The following is a 21,175-nucleotide window of genomic DNA, read 5'->3' as shown; positions in this document are numbered from 1 at the left end:
GTTTTGTACAGTGTACATTGGTAGGATTTCAGCTAGCTGTGCAGTGTGGGTATTTTCCAGTATCATGTATTACTAGTTATTTTTTTTTCCAACTGAACATTTCAGATCCCACAAATGAGTTCTGAGAACTGAAGAAGAATACCTTTCTGTATTTAAAAGGATAAATAAAATCTAGCTTACATGTGAGGCATGTGGGCTGTGTTTTAGCATCAACACTAACCTCTTCTAAGAGTAGTGTAGTTATCTGAGTTTCCATGGACAAAAGCTACTGTAAGAGTGATGTAATCCAGAGTTGAATGAAGTCATCCATCTTCTGTTTAAAGCTGCATGCTTGTCCTCAGTTAATTGAAGTATAAAATTTGCCTGCTTTTTCAGATGCACAAGTGTATCCACAAGTTGTCCTGAAGGTAGTAAGAACTGATAGTGCTTAGTACATTGGTAAATGAGGCCACATTTTAATAAGTGACTAAATGTGGCCTCAAGATGCAACTTTATTCAGCGCTGCTGTATGCCCTTTACCCTCCACTGCTGCAAAGAAGTTAAAAAAATAGAATATGACCTCAGGGGAGTCATAGGCTTATAGTGTCCCAGCCTGGCTACATGAAAATGCCATTATGTGAGACATGGTAACAATAAAAAACCCTAATTTCTTCCTGTTTATTTCCCTTGACTTACTTTTGATGAATTCAGCAACATTCAAGTTTTCCTCAAGTTCTGCAGCTTATAGAGCAGCTGAGTTCATTGGCTGTGCTTAAATAAAAGCAGAATAATTGCTCAGTATGGTGCAAGGGACAGAGCAATAAACAAGCGTACTGACAGGGGCTGGTTGTCACATCACTGTATGTAGTGACATACCACAGCTTGAGTAAGGAAATGTTTTAGTCAGCAAAACAGTTCTCCAGTCTCACTGGAGAACATAATGATGTGGGCAAGATGAACTGTCTGCCTCTCCATCTCCAATTTTGGTTACACCCCCACCCCTACCCCAGTTACATTAGAAGTAACGTGTACATGCATTATCCCACAGAGCAGTGCAAACTCCACAAGGGGCGATGGTGTCCAGCTATCCTGCCAGGGTTGCTATTAGTAATAAGCACTGTAGAAGTCGGCTTGTGTGCATGGAGGATTTTTAACTCAAAGCCTGTTTGATTCTGGTTTCTATTATTTGGCCCAGTTTCTATTCTGCTTTATAGTACATCAGCCTACACGAAGCTCTCAATCTTCTTTCAGGATAAATTCTCTCCCATATCCACTTTCTAGCTGTACGATAATTCACAAAGCTAATAAAGGAATGATCGCTCAGACTGAGCTTGTTGCTATGCAACCACATTACTAAGATAACAACACAAGTAATTTTTATATAGCTGCTGTATCTTATACAACTGAACTCAATTATGCTTTATTTGGATTCAGTCAGGTTATCCTTGGCAACTTAGTTTGGAGTCTGTTTCAGCTTGGAATGAGAACTTTTTTTTTCTTAGAGGATACTTTTTAGGTCCCATTTTCTCCTTGGTTACTGACCCAGTTCATGACAACTGTTCATCTGGCTATGCAATTATAGCAGGATGGATTTCTCAGCTGATCAAAATCCAAGCATTTTTAAAGGGTCCTTGGTAGAACATGATTTGAGTTGTTAAACAGAAAATGTGTTCCCTTGACATCAAGATGTGAATGTATGATTTTCAGTATTAAATGCTTAATTTTTTAATGGAAATTATTCTTTAACCAAATATATATATATTTGGTATACGTGTGTGTGCTTGTTTGTGTTTATCTATATATCTATTAATGCATTATAGAACTGGATTTGCTATTGGCCTTCGGAACAAAGGTTGGTAAAAGGTATTATCAGGCTCTATTTTGCATTTCTATAATTTTGGTATTGTGTTTAAAATGTTTCTTTCTGCAGAAGGAGACATCAGAATTGATTATTTTGTTCTACAAGGAATATATTTTGCATTCTTTTGTGCAATGAGGAATTTTTAAATATATTAATGGAGTTCTAGATATCAACTTGAGAATATACTCAGTTTACAACTAACTCAGAAAAGAGTGAAACCTTTTTTTTATGTAAAAAATTTGAAATTGCAATATTTCCAAGCATTAACATTGCTTGATATTTATATCGCAGCATTATGACAGACATCCAGTGTACCTCCTGTTTCTTGGTGTTCTGAAGTCCTCTGCAGCTTTCAATCAGCCAGCATCCCTTGCCAGCTTCCACAGTGCAGTTACATGCTGTGTCAGTACAATCCGATTGGAAAGCAGAATTGTAGGGGTATAGCAAAATTAACAGTTTATTGTAAAAATAGAAAATCTAACAAATTGTACATGAATTATTAATTCCTAAGGTAATTACATTGACTTTGTATGTCAGAATTTTACTGACATTGGCACAGGAGGTGGAATTCAGTTTGCAATTAAGACACCCCAATCTCTTTGTCTAAGCCCACGTTGTGATCAGCAGAGGTCAAGGATTCAGCTGGACCCAACTGAGTTGTCTATTTACATGTTCGAGGCAATCGTCATGATAGGATTAGCAGATTCCACTCAAGAGTTTATAGGGCTTGTGCTTTTTGTGTTCTGCTGGATACAGAGTAAGTTAGCTCTTTCCAAGTGTTTGTCGGTGTTGCCTGTGGCCGGATCAATCCCATATTAGGTACCTATTTTGCACTTCCTCAGTTCTGTAGGTAACACTGTCTGAAAAGGGGAACTTAGATGTCTATAGCCAGATCTGGTTGCCCAGTTATAGTTCTAGCAACTTTTTAGATGCCGTGATATGTCTTACTTGCACTCCAACTGCTATTACAGTCTTCCTGTAGAGCCTTGCATTACAGCCTTTACTGATGTCTTGGATATCCATGAGGTGTCATGCTGGATGTGACCTGTTAGCTAGGCATGTGTTTATGCTGTGGAATCCTGCCCAGAAACACACACATAAATATTAGGTACTTAAATCTGGGGCTGCACTGCACCCAGGATTACCAGCAACCAAAGATCTGCTGTTTTTTCTGCAAAGAGTTTAAGTCCAAGAGACTGAAGAATACATAGGCTGTGGTCTGGTTGAAGCTTCATCTATTCATCCTGAAATGCAGTGTTAGGGGTGGTCTGTAAGGATTAGGATGATGGTAACAAGGGGATGGCTGGTATTGATTCGTTGCAACATGACATCTCTTCACAGCTGGACCTCCCCTGGCCTGTCCTTCTGTGGATGATCAGAGGCTATGACAGATAGCCTGTAAAGATCAGGAAACACAGTAGGCAGCCTTGAGGACAGTTTGTTTGAAGTCATAAGGATCTTTCTGGCTCAGGAGATGGGAATCTGCTGCTGTCTCACTGAGCGAGCCAGAAGTGAGGGAAGTTGGATGGCTCAGATCTATCATGTCTGAGCCAGCTGGTGATTGCCTCATGCTGGGAGAGTGTTGCCTGTTCTCAGAGGGACTCCAGCCAAGGTCAGTGAGAGACTGGAGCTACTGTATGAAGCAAGACAGTTTTTAAAAAAAGGAACAGTGGAGTTATTTAAGGTTATGTGATTATGCTGCATTGAAGTCAGTGGTTTTCTACACATTCACAGTAAAGTAAGATATCTGTAGCCATGATACCAATTAGCTGGGGTTTAAGGGTAGTGGATACTGCTGGCAGTATATGGGTATCATGTCTGTCTTTTGGCATTCTACTGTTGGAAAACATTTCTAATCTAAGATAACACAGTTTTAAGAAAAGACAGAGGGTAAGAAAGCTAAATTCCACGACTGGTAAGGAGAGACATAATATTTTTTAATATTGTCCAGGGCTTCAGAAGCCTTTTCTATTAATATTATAGTTGCAAGTTTTTTCTTTGAATGAATATGGAAGATTCCTGTTTGGATAGATAGGAATTTCTGAATTATTTCTGCTCAGACAATCTGTGGGCATGGAAACCTTTAATTCTTTGCAATTGGATTCCTACTGCATGCCACATGGCATATCTTACAATCACTGACTCCTGAAACAACTTAGAAGTGTCCTTTGTTTTTTCAGTAAATGTTTATAAGAGATTAATCTGCTTTATGCTAAATGGAAGACTGTTTCCTTAAGTCATGTTTTATACTGTCAGTCATTATAATTTAGTATGTCATCTTCTTTGACAGTTTGTCTCTGCAATAACTCTCTATCAATATTGCTATCTTTTGTCGGTCTTTTGGACTGATGATTATCAACTTACAAAACCTTATACTTCACCATATCAAACTGCTTTCTTGTGATACATACCCCTTGACCACAGCAGGAGTTGCATCCTTCCTAGTCCTTCTTTGCACATAGAATTATGCTGAAATCTACCTTGAAATGCACGAAGTAAACATATTGGACTTATCCACTTCACTGACTCACCCAGTGTCTGTGTTCCTATGTGCAGTCCCAAATAAAGGCTTATATTTTTAGTTTTGCATGTAACTTCTGATTCACACTGAAATGTGCTGATGGTTCTGCAGTCAGGCTGTGGCTGGTCATGCACGAATGCATAGCGTGCAAGTTAAACTCTCACTTCTGCTGCCCTTCTAATTTTTTCTAAAACTAGTTTCAGTTCCTGAATTTGCTCTGTCAGTGTTTGCCAGCTCATCTAAATGAATAAAGGTGACAGAGTCTTTGGCAAGACCTCTCAACAGCAGTCAAAGACAGTGGATCAACGAGAAGGAACAAATACTACCTACTGAGAGAATATGTTGGAAGCCATCCTTAGGGTTGTGATCTGCTAATGCCCCAAGGAAGACTGGTGAAATCATCATCAGTAATTTGTAAAGTCACATTGATACAAAGAGAAGCATTGCTGTCTAGGTCATGCTGCTGTACAATATAATCCTAAGGGGTTTGGGTGAAATTTCACTTTTGTTAGTGAAGTTGCAATTTGTAAGGTAATATTTTTGAAAGTACTGTGTCTATAAAAGATACTGGATATTTTTCCCGAGGACATTCTCAATACACAGAACTCACAGAACTGTTCTGTCTTGTCTTTTTTTTTTTTTTTTTAATAAGAAAATGCTAGTGGGTTTGTGGCATCTTCAAGACTGAACTAGAAAACAGAAAATCTAAATTATTTCAGGAATGGTAATCAATTTACTACCTTGAAACCATCCCCTTTACAGTTCATATAGTCAGTTGTGCAAAAATTGATGTTCCCCTTCACTCCGCAACAAATAACAAAAAAACGTTTGAAAATCTTGATGTTTCTATCAAGCACCAAGAGCTCTGTCAACAAGCTTAGCAATAAAATGGGAAGCTGCTCTAACTAAATGGTTTGTAGGAGTTTTTGTAGGAGTATTTTTTCATTCTGACAAGCTTCCAAATAATCTCAAAAAGACTGTATCTGCTTCTTTCTGTCGTTATATGCTGCAGTCTTTTCACATCCTCTGAAATGTGTTCTTTGGAGAAATGGTGCAAGGAATCGTATCTATTTCATATTTTAAAAGTCAAAGGTATTCCATGGAAAACACATGCAGTGAGCTAGCTTGATTAGCCTGTAACTCACACTGCTCAGAATCAAAAGTTACTGTTGTTGTCTGTAGCTGTTCTTTACAATTGTCACATGAAGGCAATTAGAATTAAGTATCTTAATGTTTTAACCTTTCTTTTTAATTATTCATGTTTTGCTTTAGGAATGAGCAGTTTTTTAAAATATCAATGTCCTTATTTATTTGCATTTTATTCCTTCATTATATTCACCTGTTTGAGTGTGTCTCCCAATATACTAGTAAAGGTGCATTTAATTTGAATGGGGCACAGAATTTAATCGTGAATAGTTATTTTCTAATGCAAAATAATATTAGAGTGGTAGACTGCTTAATCATGCAATAAAAGATAAATTTATACTATCCTAAATATCTGTCTTGGCAGATATTGGAACTAATTTGTAAATACTTTGTAATTTAATGTCCAAGTCACATGGAAATGGAGATTTGGACTGGACTGACAAAAGATAAGCAGCTCTGAGTCACACAGACCAATCACCAGGAAAAATATATTGTCAGCAACAGTAATTACAGCAGGTAATTGTGTCATTTACCCTGTTACAGATGAGTAAATGTGATGAGCTTGGAACATACCAGCTGTCACACAGCGTTAACTTTGATGTTTAGGATTTGGAAACCTGTAGTAGAGTCTTCTAATGACAGTGCATTTAAAGAAACAAAGCTAAAGGTTTCACACTGTTCAAAGCAGAGATAAATGGCCAGTCCTATTCAAGATAAGATTGATTTCTAGAAAGGGGAGGATTCATCAAGAGTATCTGTTTTCATTTGTTTCAGTGTTTTTAAAATTTTGGAGTGTGAAAATACTTAGAAAAATTTGTTACCTTGTTCCTAACCCTTCAGAAGGTGAAACTGGATGGACTTAAATTCTGTCTGCGTCATTTTAATGCCTGAGAGGTAAATAAAATTTGGTGGTGGTGGTAGTCTGAACAGATATTCCAGTCTGTTTTGAATACCCTGGGTTTATGTTAGTACACCGTCCATAGGGTGGGCTTCATCTTAGTTTGAAGTCCTCTGGAGTTGATCACAGCATTTCTGCTTAAATCCTAACTTTTCCAAAGAGCAGACTTGTGAAGGAAGTAAGATTACAGAGGTGAAGTCATTCTGGGCTGACAGTAATAGTAGCAAAATTGAATATCTGGTCAAAGTTTACTTTCTTCTTAACTTCATTGATTATAAATTCATATTTTGAGTTTTTGAGACCTGAACAATACTGTAGACTTCATATCTGTGGTTCTGCTTTTTAGAACAATTCATGGTGCTCTTAAACAACACAGCAAATTTGATGGCAGAATTTTTCAGATATGTAGAGTTTGCTGAAGTGTGCTTATGCAAATACTTAGTTATCAATATAAAATACACATAAATATCTTAAAAGTATTCCAACCTTAATGATTCTTTGATATATGTAAGTACAGAAATAACTATTTGTAAGCTTGATAGACACTAGCAATTGAACTGTGGCAACAAAAACATGATGTGGTCTGGAAAATGTACCCGTGAAACAAGTTAGCCAGTGTCAAGTTTCATATCATTACAGGGGTGGGGGAAGGAAGGTAGGAGCGCATTTTGTTGCACCTCCTTTACTGTGCTGTGCAGTTTTTTGTTAGAATCAGTTCAGACAGCTCTGCAGGTTATCTCCTGGCATCAAGGGCTCTATCTGAACTGCAGAAGCCAGGAGCACTTCATGGCTTTCCAAGCCAGCTGTGTGTGTTAGCTCTTCCCTGATACTGCACAGCAGTGAGGACTGGCTGTACCATTCTCCCCAGGTGCTTTTGTGTCCAAGGAAGGCAGCTGACATGCAGTGTTCGTGAAGGATATGCTTGCTGTGCTGTTTTGGTGTGCCTTTGTAAACTATCAGGGAGGATGAATGCTGGGGAAAATTGGGTGTGTCACTGGAGATGGCACCAAGGCTGGCCAAAGGGAAAAGCAGCAATATTGCTTTGCCTTACCACCACTGAAGTATAACTTTGTCCCCGTTTTCGAGTAGAGAACCCTCTTCGAAACCAGGTGAGCAACACTTAAAGAAGGCCTCCTCCCCCTAGAGAGCTCAAGCATCTTGTCTTGTCAAAAATAGTGCTGTCCGTAATACACAGTGAGTGATCTGAGTGTCTGAGTCACAGCACTGCCAGGGAAATGAGAGGAACTACTTCATGCATTAAGAAATCTCTCTGCTGCATGAGAAAACAGGAAAAAAACCTCATTTGTTTCCTAACATTTATGGTTAGGTAAGTTGCTCCAGATTCCTGCAGACAAGAGCAGGATCAAAGCAACAGCAGCATTTCATCCACCACTGTGGTGCCTCTCATTTTCTTTGCCAGACAAGTGCTGACTTTGATAATGGTGCTGTAAGGTTGTAACTGATTTTCCAGGAGCCCCTGAAATGTGTTGACAAACCCTGGTCACAATGCTATTCCAAAAAGAACAGAAGCAGCACCAGCTGTTTCCAGAGAGCTTTGAGAACATTACTGTTCTCTGGCAGTTTTGGTTGCTGAGACATCTTTCTTCTATCATGTTGTGCTTATCCACCTTCTGTTAACTTTGTGCTGAGAAAGTCTTCAGAGGTGTTTTTAGGGAGCCTTTTGGTCATGTGGGTAATCTCTAAGTTGTTACTAGTGCAATATGAGAACAGGCAGCAAGTTACCAGCCTCAACAGCAGTCAGGTTACTTCACAGCTTTTATTTGTGTAACAGAAATATGCATGGGAGGGAGGCCAAACACCCAATGGGTATCTGTTGCTGGTGGCAGACTTGTTATAACATGGAGCCTTTTAGTAAGGAAACGGTAAATAAAAAGGGTTGGAATTAGGAGAAGAACTAAAATAAACATTTTTCAGTTGGCTGAGGAAAACATATTTGCAGCTCTAGTCTGGCTATTCTACTAGCAGTGAAGTAGGGAGCACCACTAAAGATGCAGAATTTGCTATCACTATCACTTTTGACAACATAATAGAAGTTTTTGAAAGCATCAGTTTATCGTAAGTGTCTGGGAGGCCTTGTATACAATAAAAGTTGGAATTAAGTAAGATTTACCTAGGAATAAATAGTGCATCTGGCTAGATTAAAAAAAAAAAAAAAGAGATAAAAAACTAGATGACTCTGTGGAGAAAGTCTAGAAAGTGTACACAATGAAATACCTTTTAAAAGAAAGAAACCTCATTTTAAAGTGTCCCTGGTAAAAGATATTAAGAGATCAGTTTGAATTAAGGCAAAAAATAAGTGGGTGATGAGTCCTTGTCAAGGTCTAGACTGAAATCTAAGGTGGGATTTTCAAAGTAATTTTGCATTTATGCTACAGTCCTGCCATTGAAATTGGTGGGAGTTACAGATGTTCCTTCAGGAAAAACAGTTAGGTCTCTGCTAAATGGTTTAGAAAATCCTTCCCTTAAACTTTTCTATTCAAGAGGGAGTATAGAAAATGGCAGACGTGACAGAAAGGGGAGATAAATTAAAGCTTTTTTAACTTCAGCTGTCAGGCAAAATATTCTTCAATATATTTACTCTGCCTAACTGGTTGAAAAGTATAAAAATTCACAGGATGTTGCATGAATTAACACTGGTTAATGTTGCAATAGAAGCCTCCATGAGAGGAGTTATTTTGTAAAAATATGTATTATTCCATGAAATCAGAAATTACAAAACACATTTTGAGGATAATGAATCTTAGTTTAACAAAGTTTAAATGATTTGATGAAGAGCTGTAGAGGAAGATCTTTTTAGAGTAAGTTTTTGAAAAACTAGCATTAACTAGAATTAGAATGTCTTATATTTTTGGAAGTTATATTTGCATATAAACATGCAGTATTCCTCTACATACTTTTGGTCCCAGTATCTTTCTTGCGTTACCTGCCTTAGTAAAGAGCATGCACACATTAAGAGTTTTGGCTCTCCTAGAAAGAAAAAAAAAAGTCATGATTGGAAATATGAGGTATTTTAGGGATGGATTTCATCATCACATACAGTGTCATGATTTGTTTCTTTTGTGAAACAAATTACACCAGTTCCAAAAGTTCAGCTCAGTCTGCATCTGTTTTGAGTCTTGTCAGAGCTGCAGCCAACTTGGAGCTTTCTCCAGAACCCTCCTGGCCTCACAGGCAGATGGGAGGAGAGTGACTGCTTGTTTTTTCAGTTACTTTTAATCCTACATCAGTAATCACCAGTAATATAGATTCCCTTTTATGTCTTCCTAGTAGTATAACTAGGATGCAGTTCTGGAGCTTTGTTTTTTTCATATGGATGTGAAAAGGAACACTGGATTTTGGATGTATCCCCAAGTGGATTTTCTTCCTAAGGTTTCCTTACTGTTGCATTATTTTTCCTTTTTTATTATATTAAGACCAAATACAGAATAAGTATATAAGCTAATAGCTGGAAGAGAGAAAAGAGATCTGGATGAGTTAATGGCAGCTGTTCTCCCTGAAGAACAACAATGGACTAAGCTATTGCCAACAGAAACAGCATCTCAGAAAGCAGGATGATCTCTAAAACAGACCTTGAGAATAGAATATGCACATGCCAGAGCTATTTTTATTTTCTACATAATTAAAAGAAAAAAGTAGGAAAGTTCTGAACATAGGTGTGCTGGGTTTGGCTGCGGCCGAGTTAATTGTCTTCACAGTGCTAGTAAGTGGCTGTGTTTTGGATTTGTGCTGAACACAGGGTTGATTATACAGAGATGTTTCTGTTCTTGCTGAGCAGGGCTTACACAGAGCCATGGCCATCCTGCTTTCTTACTGACACACTGGGGAGGAGACTGGGGGTGCCTGGGAGGTTGGGAGGAGCCACAGCCTGGACAGGTGACCCAAACTGACCAAAGGGAGATTCCAGACCATGTGACATCATGCTCAGTATATATGGTGGGGGAAGGAGGAGGGAGGGGGACATTTGGAGTGATGGAGTTTGACTTCTCCAGTAACCACTACATGTGATGGGCCCCTGCTCTCCTGGAGCTGGCTGAACACCTGCTTGGCATTGCAAAGCAGTGAATTAATTCTTTGTTTTGCTCTGCTTGTGTGTGTAGCCTTTGCTTTCCCTATTAAACTGTCTTTATCTCAAACCATGAGTTTTGGGCTTTTGCCCTTCTGATTCTCTCCCTGATCCTGCTGGGGGAGGGAGCAAGCAGCTGCTTTACAGAAATTGTCATTTATGACTGCACTGAAGAAAGAATTAGAAAATGAGGACCAAGAACAGCATGGATATATGGGAGTGGATGAAGATAAAAATTAATCAAGTAACAGGACTAGCAGGGAACAAACTCCTGTAGACCTGGCTTTTGGTGTCCCCAGCTTTGAACTGAAGACAGATGCTGGTGGTCATTAATGATTAATGACTTGAGCATTAACTCAGAGTAAACAGTGTTATGGTAACTCTATGAGTAATTAAAACACAGGTTCTGTTTGCTTTTAAATTAAGAAATAGCTATAGAAAAAATAAATTCGGGAATATCAATCAAAAATTTTAACATAAATACATGGAAAATATAAAATCATAGACTCCTTTAGGTTGGAAAAGACCTTTAAGATCATCAAGTCCAACCCAGCACTGGCAAGTCCACCACTGAACTATGTCCCTACATGCCACATATACATGCATGTCTTTTAAATACCTCCAGGGATGGTTACTCAAACACTTCACTGGGCAGCCTGTTCCAGTGCTTGACAGCCCTTACAGTGAGGAATATTTTCCTAATATCTAATCTAAACCTCCCATGGTACAACTTGAGGTCAGTTTCTCTTCTCCTATTGCCTGTTACTTTGGAGATGAGACTGAGGCCTCACCTGTCTACAACCTCCTGTCAGGTAATTGTAGAGAAGGTCCTCCCCAGGCCTCCTTTTCTCCAGGCTAAACAATTCCAATTCCCTCAGACACTCCTCATAAGACTTGTTCTCTGGTCCCTTCAGCAGTTTCAATGCCCTTCTTTGGACACCTTCCAGCAAATAGTTCAATAAATTTACAGCATTTGCTCTTTAAAAATAGTGTGCATATACTGAGACTTAAATTAACTGCCAATTAGAGTTTAAATGAGTTAATGTGAAGTCTTAAAGAAATTAACCATCTGTCATTTCTCAATGATCTTAATGGAATAAGTCTTCCGTATTACACATGTAATTGCTACTAATTTTTGTCTCGTACATGAACTGTAGGTGGGGCAAAAAACCCCTTGTAGTCAAGATCAACTGTAAGTGGGCATTTAAGTATGTTGGCATTGATAATTCAAGTAACTTGTATTTGTTTTCACTGCCACATCAGATGGTCAGCTGGTCACCATGGTTCTGTAGTTCTGTACCAAATCAATGGGAAGGAGACAGAAGGCCAAAGTAATTTCAATTCTTGAATGCAGAGGGATCAAAAGGGAAAATTACCTAATACATTCTCTTTATTTAAATTATTTTAATTTCATCCTGGTTCACAAGTTCTTCACTCAGCAGTGAATAGCTGTTGCATCATATTACAAGATTACAATTGCACGAATGTATCTTATTTATATTTTTGGGAAGTTTTATGCATTTCTGCACCTTAAACATGATCTCAGCTCTTATTTTCCAGTGTTGGTAATGATGGTTCAGGAAAACTGCCAGCATAATATTTTTATCCCTAAGTAAGTGATGCAACTCAGTCATCATTCCTATTTGCTATTGGATTGGATTATGATTATTTATTTTTTTTCTTAGACCTTTGAAGAATTTGCATATACAAGGAAAATACTGGGAAAGCTTGCAGTATGCATGTGGGAAATGCGATACATTTATTTTTAATCACAAAATAGACAGTAGGAAGGACAGGGACTTACGTTGCAAAGTGCTAATGAGGAGGCAGCTGCCACACCTTGTGGTCAGCATGTTAAATTTTACTAAGTTCAGCAAGAATCTCTGCACAGATAACAAATTTAGTAAGACAGATCCCCAGCTGTCATTGCATTGAGATACATTACAGCATCTAGTGGGTCCTGATCAGTTTATGCCATCAGTCTCACCTCGTAGGGTGCAGTACTTCACCCTAGGTACCCTCCTGAAGTAAAGTTTTTCCCCAGCAAGCAATATGGAATATTCTATAGTATTTCAAAATTAACCAAAATAAAATAAAGTTCTTCACCTTTACTGTATGTGCCTATATATAGGTATGTATGTATATATATATTTGTATATATCTATTTATATATATATTTGTATGTATGTATTTGTATATATATATTTGTATATATATATATTTGTGTGTATTATATTATGTATTTGCACACACAAACATGCTTAAGTAAATCAGTTGCATCATCACGTAATTTTTGCCTTTTTAAGTTGTCTCTGGCAAAAGAACTACTTAATGAGACATTCATATGCACTTACGGTTACTGTTGTTATTACCATGGAGCAATAGCAAATTCTGGAGTTAAAATTTTTTTCTCTATCTAGAAAGATCTCATTCCAGAGATAGTTTAGTCAATATAAATAGAGTATTTAAAACTTCATTTGGTTCCCAGAACACAGATTTTATGAATTTTAACACTGTTGAGCATAAGACCTGAACAGTGCAAAATGGAATTTAGATATATCAGATAATAAAGCTTTAGAAGTCATCATTGAAACCAGTGCATTTGGTCTTTCTACAAGATGTTTATGCAATTTCAGGTTGGTTAATCATTAAAATTTCTAAGCAAAAATAATTTTTATTTCTTTGCCTCTGTAATACTATTGTACCTGGCCTGTTCCCATCTTCATTTTGGTGTGCAGTGGAATAAGTATAGAACTTCCATTAAATGTGTCACATGATTTTTAAAGATTTTTGAAATATATGGCCTTGAGAAATAAAGTTTTGCCATTAGCGAATAATGTTTCTAAACTGGTTTTTGAACTTAAAAACCATATTGCAGGTTCTCTTTCAATGATTCTTTTATAAATTGCTTTTTTGCTTTTTTGTAATGCATGGTCCTGTCTGCTTCTGCAGTTTCTGATTTGTTGTTTAAGATTGATCAACTCAGGTTCTGCAATTTTCTCCATTTTCTTTTAAGGTGACTTTCCAAGTGTTTGATTAAAAAAAGAAACCAAAATGATAAGCATGAGTTAATGAAGAATTGTGAACAGAACACCACCCTTTTTATTAATAAGAAGTATTTCTGTTTTAATAAAGCTGAACAGTCTATCTTGTTATTACTAGTGAAAAACCTGTTTCTGATGGTCTCTTTAAATTGGTGTGGATAGTGTGCCAAGTGCTGAAAGAGTAGATGAAGTGACATGGTTTAGGTACAGGATTTTTTCACATGTAGATTACCATGTAATCAGTCCATGAAAGAAGTGTAAGCTGTCTGCTCTGTTAGGTGTCACTGTAAGAAGCAATATGAAGAAACACTATGTTTAAATGGTTTTAATTGTGTTATTGAAGCTAAGATCAGATGATACAGAGAAACAAATCTAGATGGATTGTAAAACACACTGATCCATTTTTTGCTGGTTTTTTTTGCATTCCTATAATTTAAAAATCTCTTCTCCTTTAATTGAATCACAAATTTCCTCCTAACTCTGAAACATTTTCCTCCTAAAAACGACAAGTAAACTTCAAGAATCATTTATGAGACCATGAATTTTTCATGAGTCACTAATACATGATTTCAATAAAAATAGACCTAAAGTTTGAGCATATAACCACAGAAGAAGTAGTGATGGCTGTTTCTAGAGAAGCATCTCCATGAACTTTCTTACAGGAGGATAAGAAACCCCAAAGCTTACATAGAGTGCAATACCAGGCATATTGCCTTTGCACCCAAGTCCTGTTATTTAGCTGATGGAAAGTTAATTTTACTGATACTGCATGCTTTAAGAAAAAATCCATCTTGAAGGACTCAGTAGTTTTTCTTACCCCCAAAAAAGTAAATGTTAGGAAGGCACACTCAAGTGTGGCAGTCATCTTTTTATACAAAGGACGTACATCTGTGCAGATGGTCTTCAAGGCTCTTGGCTTGCAAACCTTAGTGGGCTCTCAGAGCTGCTCCAGACACACACACTGAGCCCTTCCTCTTGCTGTGGCAGTCTGTGATCACCTGCTGTCCTCTAATACATTCTTTTTCTTCGATAAGAGCTGCTGTACATGCCAGGGATGCTTCTGCATTCCTAAGGCATAGGATGGATGACTATGCTTTCTCTTTGAGGATAATACTTAATTTGTCAAATTCAGTTATTTAAGCTGAGTTTACCAGTGTGATGTATTGTTGTAGGGACCCTTCCTTCTGAGAAACCAAGATAATGGCTTTGCAAGATATTTTGGCCTGCTGAATATGTTTCACACATTTCCATAGTTATTTTCCTCTTGTGTGTTTTTTAAAAATTACAAGATAATATATAATTAACATTTTAATAAAAAACATATTTAACTAGTATCATAATATTAACACAAAATAAGAAAGCCAGGATACTGTTACAATACAGATTATACTTTTTAACCTAATTTGCATGGTCTTTATTTTTCTATTATGGAGTGGTTTCACATAAATATTGTTTCAGCCAGCATAAGAGATTTCCCTATGTTAGGAGGTCAGAGTCAAATATTAAATGGATTTTAGAGGGGCTGGATCATTTGGTGAACAATAACAATTTTAGTTATTCATGCTGAGAACAAAGTAATTAAATCTCATGCTGGAGGGCAGAGGCCTGCAGCCTGTGCTCTACTGCATCCAATGAGGGTTGAGGAGAGCATGATTGGTCATACAAGAGACACATAAGTCCTTGTTTAGAAGAGGGATATGAGGTTAATATTATTAAAATCCCGAACAAACAGCAAACCCACCAAAATAAAACTAAATTGTGTAGCATTTAAAATTTATTAGCTACATTGAGGTGAATATTTCCCCATTTAAAACAAGTCCCTGCCATTACTAGAGGAAAATTTACCTCTACTGATGGATTGGATATGTGCCGTTCTGCCAGGTTTATACTCCTACAGTTTATGGCCACTATTGAAACAGCAAGTTGAACATTTCCATAGTGATTTGCAAATGTTAAGAAATTAATTTTCTCGACAACTCTGTGGGATATGTGCAGACATTATTTATAAAGAGCAGTCTTTCCCCTCAAAATGGGGGAAGAAAGAGCATCTGATTCCAGATTTAAGACCTGTGCTAAATAGCCAGAACTGACCTAAGCTGCACTAATAAAATTCGCTAAAACCTGGGCAGAATGATAACTGTGAAAACCTCACATGCAGGTTAGTTCATGTGTGCTGATTAAAATTCAATGTCTTTATGTTCCCGAGACAGCTGGTTTTCCTGAAATTTAAATTTCAGGGCTCTGAAATTATATGTGGATAGACGAATACTGTTGATTTAACAAAAATGCAAGGAATATTTCCAGAAGATGGAAGCATTTTATTTTGACACCTACAGACTAAGATATTGCCTTTTGAAAATAATAGAGCTTTTCATGTATTTTGAAATTATACTTTAGGGCATCGTATTTTAAGATTCATTTACCATTTCTTAAAAATCACAAACTAAAACATTAAAATGTTCTGTAGACTAAACACTTAAGCAATGCCTTTTTTTTTTTTTCAGATTAAGTAGTGCATTTCAAGTCAGCACAAAATCACATTTTGCAGACTGTTAATTTATTCCCAAAAGGGATATTTCCTAGTATGTCCTAGTCACCAGACTGAGGAGTCTCATCCATCACACTCCAGTGCTAGGAAATGCCATGATAAAAAGTCCCTTGAAAAGCAGGCAAACCTCTGTGTTCAGGTTATTTATTTCATCTAAATAAAGCGCTTTGTATGGGCTGAAGGGAGGGAAAACACGGGCTGCACTTTGAAGACCTGCCTTCTGCTAACCATGTCTTTTGCAGTTTGGAGCGTGCGTCTCGCACCATTAGTCAGCTTTCCAAAGGAAACTCTAAGAATCCCGCATAAAATAAACCCGCATGAATAAATTATACTGTAGAAGTAGCATATGGATTTTCAGCGTGCTAGCCAGCTTTTTGGCAAATGTTTATGAGAACACTGTAGCCCACATTGAAAGTGTAATGATGGTGGCTCTCTGTTAATGAAAGTGGAATTATGCTGCAGTGCAGTTATCACATACTAGTATGTGCTAAAAATAGATACCCTGGCTATCCCATGGTTACATGTTCACATAGCGAGCCCTATTGCCAGTAAATACTACTGTGTTTCTCTCTTTTTAGTGTGGAAACCTATATGAAGCTCTTATTTTGTTGTGGTTTTAAAAATTCAGGACCATCCCATTCTTGTTTCCCTTTTCAGAGCATGACGAATGTGTAACAAACCAGCACAACTGTGATGAAAATGCACTCTGTTTCAACACTGTGGGTGGGCACAACTGCGTCTGCAAGCCGGGTTACACGGGAAATGGTACCATCTGCAAAGGTAAGCTGCTGGAAACCTGAATGAGATGCTCTGTCACAGCTGATGCAATTCTGGTCATGTGCCTTGAACAAGACAGACAAAAAGCCAGGCTACACACTTGAGTCCTGCACCTATATGATCTGCACAGGCATATATACACTGACTTTACATTTGGCAGTTTGCAGTAATTTGAGGATGATGCATACATAGATAGTAGGCTCTAAAATTCGCAGTTGTTATGTTTTGGTTTTTGTGTCAGCAGTTTCTATATATGCTATACCATTCAAGGAAGCTTACAGTTACCAACAAAGTTATGTCTGTGAAAATATTGTCAGATTTACATTGTCCATGATCAATGACCTCCTATTTTACTTGGATGCACTAAAAATTGTTTGGTATGTCTTTTTATCGTGAGTGAGAAAAGCAATAGACATGGACACACAAAACTTTCACTACAAGTGAGGTGTCATGTTTTCTAATACTCTGATTCAATGCTAAACATTAGAACTTAAATTTCTAGTCTTAGAAAGATGTTTTCCCACAGGTACAATGCTGCTTTTATTTCTGTTGCATTTCGCATCAAAAGAAATGATACTTGGTAGTTGGGCCCAAATTCTTGGAAGTTCTCAAGCTCTGAGCACTGGATTTAGAGAGTGCTTGAAAATAAAAGCAGTGTAGCTGTGGGGGAATGAGCTCAGATGTGAGAAGTGGGACAGATGCAGCAATATCATACCCAGTCTTTCTTGAAGTTGTGCCTCGGTGCTCTTGATCTCTGAGATGTCAGAATCTAAGGGTCCAGAGTTAACACTGATAATGTCACATAGATGCCTTCTGCTGCTGTGTGTTGCCAAATCTAAGCAACACAGAATTTCTTTAATTGCTAAGTCCGATTAATGTCTTAGCACTAGCTATTTCATCACCTGATTAACAGTACAATTTTTCTATGTATTCCAAAGACAAGTTCTTTGTAAAACATGGCAGCCTGGTTCACTTCCAGTCAAACGCATGGGTAGAGGGAGACATGTCAGCAAATATGTCCTTTTTTGTTGGGCTCTCTTCTCTGGGGAATGAGAAGAAAGTCTTATCCTGATGAGGTTCAAACCCAAAGCATCTCCTGTCAGAAGAGAGCTCTGTCTGCACAGCTCAGTCCTTTTCTGTGCTTGGGAGTAGTCCCAAAATCATCTACTGGAGGTGAGTCAGCTACAAAGAGGTGATTGAGGTTTCTTTGGGTCAAAGAGAAGGTGCATAACCCTACAGCACTGTGTTCATCTCTTCTGAATAAGAGCTCTGACTGCAGATCTGACATTTCAGAGGGCACCTGGCTCCACTGTGAAAGAAAAGTGCATCCCCTCCCTCCCTCCCTCCTCAATACTGAGAAGACAGTATGCAGGAGAAGGCTCTAAGCCTGTGTATTGAAATCTGAGAAATGCACTTCTCTGCAGCCCTGGCTTGGGTGCCAGTATCCTTCAAAGACACCTGGATACGCCTCTTGCCCCCGTGCCTTTGGCAGCTTTTCATGCACTGCGCTGCCAGCTGCACTCCTGTGCACCGTGTACTCCTGGATCAGGAAACTTGGATGTCTCAGTGACAATGGTCTCACACCACAAGGCTGGTGTCTCAAAACTGAGAGCTGGATAGCTCAAATCTGTGACAGTTTTCTCTCAGATGAGCCGTAAGACCTCATCAGTGTTGCTGTTACACAGAGCAGCTGCAAACCAAAGCCTGGCATCTCTGGCTGGTTACAAGTGCAGGGCTAGGCCAGTGCCCCGAAACAACTCTTTGTGTTGGTTATAACTTCGATCTGCCTAGTTTCACCTACAGTTTCTTCTGGCCAGAGCATTTCCAATTCTATATTGCAGATGCAGTTAGAGCAGCTAACAGCTACTGGTTTTCAATCAGAGCTGGTTGCATTTCTGAGTCCACAGAAATGGCTCTTTAAAGTGTACACTCGTGGAGAAGGCTGCACCAAAATATGTAAGCGCAGATTCTCAGACTGCAGCGTGCCAAAGAGCAAACCCAAGGACTGACTTTAAGCTGTAAATGCTAAAAGTTTTGAAGTTCTTCAGGATACCTTGAGACAAAATTAGTATTTTTATTGTTTCTATTAAATTACTTAATAAAGGGCTGAGGTAGCCAGACAGTTTAATATTCAGTTGTGCCTGTTATGCTCAGGCCTTTGGGAAGCAGAACAGACCAGCACTGCCCTAGGAAGATTCTGTTCCAAGGGAAAATGTTGTCTTTCACTTCTTCCCAGTGCATGCAAAGGAGCACATATGGGACCTGTTGTCTTCAGATGATTTACTCTAATCTCCTTCTGTAGCTTGTCAGCCCATCTGGCCAGTGAGGCAGGGGGGCCATAAACCATCTCTTTGTGACCTCTATCCTTAGGAGAAGGCAGTCTCTGCACTCGGTGCTGCATGGACGGCATTCTGTGCCAGCCTGCTAGCGGACTGTGTCCATTTGCGGGATTGCCAAGTGTAATTCTTGTACCCATATATTGTGATTTTGCATTTTGCAGCATTTTGCAAAGATGGGTGTAGGAACGGAGGAGCCTGTATTGCTTCCAATGTGTGTGCCTGCCCACAAGGCTTCACTGGGCCCAGCTGTGAGACTGGTAAGATTATAACTTAATTTACGATGAAGATAATCCAAGAAGGATGTTTGAAGTAATCCAAGAATAAAGAAGTATTTAAGTTTGTGCCCTGAAAGAGGAAGCTGCCACTAAAACATTACTCACTTTTCTTATATGCTTCCCAAGAGAATATATTACAGCAATTCTAATTAGAAGCACATGGACTGCAAAAATTAGAACATGAATTAAGACATCTTGGGTTTTGATGTTTCATAATTAATAAGATTATTATGGACTTGCTTTTCACCTCAAATGACCTTTGGTGTCTCATATAAATAACAGATAATCTGACATCTGGAAATAAATTCAAGTAACTGATTACTTCTGTGCTGTGTATGTGTTCCTGGTCCAGTAACCCACCTTCATTTACAACCTTATTTGAAGACCTGTGAATAACCCAGCTTACTTAACTCAGTGTTAGGGCAGGTTTCAGTGTTCCTACTGCTTTTACCTCCTTTCTCAAGTATTCCTTTATCTCTCCCTACTACCCCTGAGGATGGCAGTACCACAAGGCTTTGTTTTAGAACTTTATTTTTTAAGTCTTGGATCTAATCAAATTATATTGCCCAGCAGAGTATGTAGAGCGTTAATTCTTAGCATCTCAAGTGCCTGTAAATAATTTTTCAAAGTTCAAATGAATAGCTTCAGCACCTTTAGTTACTGCTGCAGAATTTTTAAATGCATTCTAAGCATACTTGCCTCCAGGAGGTAAAGGGAGAAAGCTCGCTTAGATTAATTGGCTTCTGTACGCCTAATAAAAGGGCAGTCTGCCACCTATGATTGACTATTGTTGCTGTTCTATATTGCCTTCAATAAATCTTCCAAGGAGTGGAAAGGAGGTCATTTGAGCAAGTATTGCTTTCATCTGACTTGTAAACATATCCAGTTTAATGAAAAACACAGACCAGTCTGAATTCTGTATTATCTGGTCTGTTTGAGAGGTGAGAAATGTGGTTGTTTTCATTCTTCTGTATTTGAGCAAGTATTACCACAGAGTCCATGAGGGGTGCTGTGTGAAAAGCAGCATCCTAATTGCTCATCTATTTCTTAAAAAATGTTAAAAGAGCAAGTTTTCAAATACTGCTCACTCTTTCACAGACTGCAAATACCATACTACAGGATACCAAGGTCTCTCCTTTGTAACACTGCTTGGAACAAATTGTATGCTAAGATAATGCTCAAGTATTAAAACAGTTAATTTATTTTAGTAGCAGTTGTCTTATATGCTCCTCGAACCACTCTCCTGTTCTCAACTAAATATAACATGGATAGTTTTAAAGTGTGTAATCGTCTTTTGCAGTTTTACACTCCTATCTGAAGTGTGTAGACTAGAAACATATTTGCTTTAGTCTCCTATAGTCAATATTAATAGCCACTATCAAAGAGAGACCTTACTGGCTTTTCAGAATTGATCCTGGAAGTCCTGTGTGTGCTCCCTTCTTTATAGGACAGACAACCCAGGGACACTCAGTCCCCAATCCAGTAAATTCAAGTACCTTAAGATAACTTAAGTTAGATTAACTGCATTCAGCCCCAAGTGTCCTTCAAAAGAGTCTGAGCTGCTGTTCTGACTTCCCATCCTTCCTGCCCTTCAGGAAACATATAGGGAGGTAGGCAGAGCCTTGGACTACATCTTACGCTTTTCTGTATACCTGATCTCAATGTTTAACATAAGGTTAGCATGGTGGTGACCTGATAACACA

The 21,175-nt window shown here is 38.2% G+C and overlaps 1 protein-coding gene across 2 annotated transcripts in view; it reads left to right on the top strand.

The window, feature by feature from the left end:
* NELL2 (neural EGFL like 2) overlaps positions 1-21,175 on the top strand; it is a 140,264-nt gene that overhangs the window by 83,060 nt on the left and 36,029 nt on the right. For both annotated transcript variants that reach the window (XM_039571111.1, XM_039571112.1), the window contains exons 14-15: positions 16,739-16,861; positions 19,359-19,454. In XM_039571111.1, the coding sequence (XP_039427045.1) occupies positions 16,739-16,861; positions 19,359-19,454 (219 nt within the window). The remainder of the gene's footprint in view (positions 1-16,738; positions 16,862-19,358; positions 19,455-21,175) is intronic.

Source organism: Corvus cornix, chromosome 1A (assembly GCF_000738735.6).
Source record: "Corvus cornix cornix isolate S_Up_H32 chromosome 1A, ASM73873v5, whole genome shotgun sequence".
Lineage (NCBI taxonomy): Eukaryota > Metazoa > Chordata > Aves > Passeriformes > Corvidae > Corvus > Corvus cornix.
The sequence above is the reverse complement of the archived record's forward strand: the minus strand, read 5'-3'. Positions and strand labels throughout refer to the sequence as shown.